At 40.0% G+C, this 6,173-nt stretch overlaps 1 protein-coding gene across 1 annotated transcript; it reads left to right on the forward strand.

The window, feature by feature from the left end:
- Positions 1-3,597: 3,597 nt before the first annotated feature.
- Positions 3,598-5,936, forward strand: LOC114580236. Its single transcript, XM_028697098.1, has 5 exons — positions 3,598-4,039; positions 4,156-4,169; positions 4,252-4,588; positions 4,960-5,338; positions 5,429-5,936. The coding sequence occupies exons 1-5, from the start codon at positions 3,598-3,600 to the stop codon at positions 5,934-5,936; spliced, it is 1,680 nt and encodes a 559-aa protein (XP_028552931.1).
- Positions 5,937-6,173: the final 237 nt, after the last annotated feature.

The raw sequence follows: 6,173 nt of genomic DNA on the forward strand, positions 1-6,173 counted from the left end.
ATATATATATAAACCTTGCATCCATATTTTTTTTTAATCATTAAAACATATAAATTTTGTAAATCTTGCATCCATATGTTTATATATAATTATATAATATTGCGATATCTAAACCTAATCAAAGTATGTGTGTACAATGTTAGTTCTAATGTATGTCTGTATTAAGTTATTTATAATGATATTTTTAATATAATACAAAATTATTTCATGTTATATCAGTAAATATAAAAAGTTATATGCTAGGTATGTAAATAATTTTTTTTTTATTACAGAGTTCACAGCTGGAAAGTAGAAGATGTCAGCTTTTCAACTTTCCATGAGTCATCCTATATTTATTGAACTGTTCTTTTGTATTATTACAAAAATCTTATATATATATAATATTTATGTCTATTTTCCCCCAAAAATAAATATTTATGTCTAGCTAATATAGTTTAACGGTCATCATATAATAACGATCACATTTGGATTCATATAGAAAAAAATAAAATAAAAAAGGTAATTCGACCATTTCATTGGGAGGGACTGAACAAGATTTTTTTTCCTAGAAAATTTTTATTTTCTTTCAGTTGAAAATGATATATTTGATTTATTTGAAAGGAATTACTGTCAGGAAAAAAATTGAATATGATATTCTGACGCGACACGTAATTAACAAAGCCACTTATATGCGTGTTGAATGATAAGATTATATATTCATATAGTTGTAATATTTAATCAAATAATGATTTATCATTGATTATAAATGATTCACCTACTTTGGGGACGATATTAATACATGTAGTAAACACAAAATATATGTAACATATTATGTGGTGAAAGTTTTAAGTTCCATAGTCATTTACTTATTTCTTTGATGGTACCCCTTTAAAGAGAGACACTAGATGCTAAAATGTCCAGCATAAATCCATATACTTACATTGGGAGTCAGAGTGAATATTGATGGCAAGAATTACCCCTATAGATGATGGTATACATTGACATTATTTGCGATGGTACGTGTTGAAGTCAACAGACTTTAGTTTAGCTTGGTCATAATGGTCAGAGGGCTGTAGTTTGGTGATAGAGGTTGTTGGATCTTAGTCGAGCAATGGAGGTTAAATGATCATTGTCAGGTAATGATGATTGAAGGACCGTAGTTAGGTGATTGAGGTCAAAAAACTATAATATGATGATCATGTTCGAAGGGTCATAGTTAGGCAAAGGTGATCAAAGGGATGTAGTTGGGTAGTAGTAGTCAAAGGGATGAAGTTGGGTAATAGAGGTCAAAGGGCCTTAGGCAATAGCGGTCACAGAAAAATACTCAGGCCATGATGAGCAATGAAGTTTAAAGGACGGCAATAGAGTAACAGTGTTGAAGCTCCAAAATTCCAAAAATATGTGTCATATCCTATAAAATTTTTTTGGGTGATTTAAAATTCAAACATAGTCCGATCGTAGGCGTAGAGAACCCGGATCACGTTAAAAGTGTTAAAATTGAGTTTAAAACAATGAAAAATGATCCTATGAACTCCAAAAACATCCAATTTGGTCTTTTTGGGGTTGAAATTGGGCCCAAAATTGTGTTGGGATGGGCCTTGCCGTCGGACGGCATCGGGCGCCGTCGAAGCCGCTGCCACCGCCAGCGGAGCCGCCCGCTTGGCCCGCACGCTTTGGCCCGCCTAGCCTGGTTCTCTCGGGCCGCCTACGGCCCGTGCCTGACCCGGGCATGCCGGCCCGCCTGGGCCTGCGCTGGCCTGTCAGCCGGCCGTAGTTAGCCGTTTGACAACCGCTGGTAGTAACCGCCAGCTGTTAAAATTAATTTTTTTTCTCTCTCCCATAACTTCCCCAACTTTGCCAACTTCCCCCTCACACCTATACCGGTAGAAATTCAACGTCATGTAGAAGCCAGACGAAAGTCCATCGACGGATAATAGTCTGATGACGGGTAGAAATTTGGCATAGGGTAGAAGTCCAACAAAAGTCTGGAGACGGGTAGAAGTCCGACGATGTGTAAAAATTCAACATCGGGTAGAAGCCAGATAATAATCCAACGACGGGAAGAAGTCTGACGATGGGTAAAAATTCAACGTCGGGTAGAAGCCCGATGAAATTCCATCAAAGGATAGTAGTCTGACGAGGGGTAGAAATTTGGCGTCGGGTAGAAGTCCAATGAAATTCCATCGATGGGCAGTAGAGTGTAGAATTTATCAAAGATATATGACCCATCCGAGGTTGTATGTCAGACCATTTGCTTGATGATGTTAACTTATATGGATGAGGCCGAGAGGATCCACCGAGAATGTATGACATATCCGAGGTTATATGTCCGAGCCCTACTCGATAACGTTAACCTGTGTGGAAGAGGTAGTGAGAATCCACTAAGGATATATTCCATATCCGAGATTGTATATCATAGCCCTGCTTGATGACGTTAACATGTGTGGAAGAGGTTGAGAGAATCCACCAAGAATATATGATGCGGCGGAGCACGCTAGTTCGCTCGAACTAACGGAACATGACACCCATAATAACAAACTCATACGGTGCCCACTACCCCATTTTATCTTTTTCCTTACACTTTGTTATTTTCGGTTACTTGCTGCTTTAGTAGACGTTTTACAAGCTGGACTAGATATAGTATAAAGAAATGAGAGGGAATACATATACCTCACAGATAGTAGTTGTACACAGTTTTTACATATTTTTAGAAATACTTACAGTTCTCGGTTACAGAACTTGGGCTTGTTATGTTTTCTTTGTGCTTGTGTTCTTTGCATGTGACAAACGTTTGCATCATCTGGTATCAGAGCCAGTGCTCGGAGGGGATGGCGGATCACGGCAAACTACCGGTCACCAACGAAGTTCCAAGCCTGGACACACTCTGGGCAAACCAGTCTAATATGAATCGCCAGTTGGACGATCCCGTAGAAGACATGCAACGGGTGACAGTTGAAGTTCGCTGTGAGTTTAATCTCTTAAAGGAAAGACTTCCACAATATCCCCCTGCAAGGGAGGGAACGCCTGCAAATAGCCAAAGACCTTTGAGGATAGAAGCTCCACTCTGCATTGGCTGATGAAACCCATTATTTTCACAGGAAATGTTAGATTCAGATGAAGAATGGTAGGAGTATCAGAGAGCTGGTGAAGAAGAATCCAGAGAAGAAGGTGGTGAAGTTAGAATCCCACAAGAGTCATTCAAGATAGGCTGGAGTTAAACTCTGTTTGGTCTATGTCGCAAGCAGTCACTTCACCTTGAAGGCGGAAGTGCAATAAAATAGACAACCAAAAAATGTCACGGATCATCGTCATTGGCAAGAACCACTATACAACAACAAAAAGAATAATCCGTCCACCTCGAAGACTCCCCCTAATGCTACTTCCATTGCAACACCTTCAATTCCCATTCCCAATGCCAATTATGAACCCAAGCAGCAATTGAAGAATCGGCTAGCTACTAAGGAGAACCCTTATACCAAGCCATCCATGTTCAAGTGTTTCCGTTGTTTCCAATTGGGGCACAAATCTAATGAGTGCCCACAATGGTGACAAATCCAACTGGCCTAATGTGAATAAGAGGGAGAACCAGCTGAAGCAAAGGTGGAGACTGAAGTAGGCATGGAAGATGTTCTAGCTGATGATGGTGAGCCATTGATCTGCATCCTAGAAAAGATGTTGCTAGCTCCCCGACAATCTAGTAACTCTCAAAGCCATGCTATATTTAGAACCCAATGCACTATCAATGGCAAGGTCTGTGATCTATTAATTGACAACGGATGGACAAAGAATGTGATATCTCGAGCCGTGGTACAAAATATGCAATTGAATACCTCCAAGAATCCTAATCCTTATAAGATAAGTTGGGTGAAGAAAGGTATGGAAATAAGTGTCACGGAATCTTACGGAGTGACCTTTTCCATTGGAAAAAAATATGTGTGTGATGTGTTGTGCGACGTCGTCAAAATGGATGTTTGCCATCTCATTTTTGGGAGGCCATGGCAGTTTGATGTGGGTGCTACTTACGATTGCAGAGCACATGTATATGCCTTCGAGTGGAAAGGTAAACGACTCCGTCTCTTACTCAACTCCCCAGAATTTAAAGCTCCACACTCTGAATAAGCAAAACAGGCGGCCTTGGATGTAGTGAATGGGTCTACATTGCTTCATTGCTGGCAGGAACCTACTCCTTTGTATGCCTTAGTAATAGCATAGCCTAACACAGCAACTCAACAAAAGGAGATCCCCACAGACATTCAATTCTTGCTGTAGCAGTACCAAGATATTGCACATGCTGAATTACCCACTGGGTTACCGCCTCTCAGCAACATACAACATCAGATTGATTTACTCACTGGCTCATCTCTACCTAATCTCCCCCATTACAGGCTTAACCCGAAAGAGCAGAATATTCTCCAGGGATTAGTTGAGGAATTACTGGAAAAACAATTGATTCAGATAAGCAGGAGTCCTTGTGCAGTGCCGACACTCTTAGTTTTGAAGAAAGGTGGAAGTTGGAGAATGTGTATCGATAGCCGAACCATCAACAAGATAACGGTCAAATACATATTTCCCATACCACGTATTGAAGAATTGCTTGATCAACTCACGGGTTTGTCCATTTTCTCAAAAATTCACCTTCGCGACGACTATCATCAAATTAGGATACGGCTAGGGGATGAATGGAAAACGGTGTTTAAGACTCCACAAGGAATATATGAGTGGAGGGTCATGCCCTTCGGGCTGTGCAATGCCCCTTCTACATTCATGAGAATGATGACATAAATCCTTAAATCATATATGGGTAAATTTTGTGTTGTGTATTTCGATGACATTCTAGTGTATAACACTGATTGGGAGTACCATTTAAATCATTTACACAAACTTTTTGAAGTTTTAAAACAGCAAAATTCTATTTATCAATATGCCCAAATGTGAGTTTGCTGCTAAAAAAGGTTTCTTTCCTTGGATTCACAATATCAGAGGAAGGTGTTCATATGGATTCCACAAAGGTAGCTGTGATCCTGGACTGGCCGACACTGACTACTTTTTTTGAAGTTCATAGTTTTCTTAGCCTGACTAATTTTTACCGCAAGTTTATCAAGAATTTCAGTTTGCTAATGGCTCCCGTCACTGAATGCTTAAAGTCCAAGGAATTCCGGAGAGGGAATGAGCAACAATTAAGCTTTGAAGCAGTTAAAAAGGCTATTAGTTCAGCCCCAGTGCTTTCTCTTCTGAACTTTGACAAATTATTTATTGTGGACACAAACGCCTCCTCTCTTGGTGTAGGCGCGGTTCTATCGCAAGAAGGTAAACCAATTGCCTTTTTCAGTGAGAAATTATGTCCGGCTCACCAAAAATGGTCAGCTTACGAGCAAGAATTTTATGCAATTGTCCATGCACTCAAATAGTGGGAGCAATATTTATTACACCAAGATTTCATTATGTGCAGCGACAACAAAACATTACAGTATATTAATAGCCAGCGCACGGTGAACCGTATGCATGCTCGTTGGGTGATGTTTTTACAAAGGTTTTCATTCACAATTAAGCATAAACCCGGATCCAATAATAAAATTGCGGACGCTCTCAGCCGGAAGCGAATTCTACTCGCAAAGCTACAAACAGAGATCACGGGGATGGAGTGCCTTAAAGAATTGCATTTTGAAGATCCTGACTTTGGCATTATTTGGAAGCAATGCCATGAAGAAATAGGAGGCTCAGAGTATATGATAAGGCATGGATACGTGTTCAAAAAGAATCTCCTCTGCATCCCTGTTTCTTCCTGGAGACCTCAACTGACTCATGAGGCTCACGGTGGAGGTCTAGCTGCACATTTTGGCAAGGAAAACACACTTCAGCAACTTCAAACTTGTTTCTTTTGGCCCCGATTGAGGAAAGATGTATTTTGCATGGTGGACAGTTGTCCGATCTGTCAAGCTTATAAGGGTGGAGCGTAGAATACAGGACTTTATATGCCGTTGCAGGTGCTAGATTCGATTTGGGAAGATCTCAGTTTAGACTTCGTTTTGGGCTTGCCACGAACTAGGAGAGGAAACAACTCCATCATGGTGGTCATTGACATATTTTTAAAAATGGCCCATTTTATTTCGTGTAAGAAAACTTCTAATGCTTTGAGCATTGCAACACTTTTTTTTAATGAAACTGTTCATTTACAAGGCCTCCCTCGAAGCCTT

This window comes from Dendrobium catenatum, unplaced genomic scaffold (assembly GCF_001605985.2).
Source record: "Dendrobium catenatum unplaced genomic scaffold, ASM160598v2 fragScaff_scaffold_873, whole genome shotgun sequence".
In the NCBI taxonomy this organism is placed as follows: domain Eukaryota; kingdom Viridiplantae; phylum Streptophyta; class Magnoliopsida; order Asparagales; family Orchidaceae; genus Dendrobium; species Dendrobium catenatum.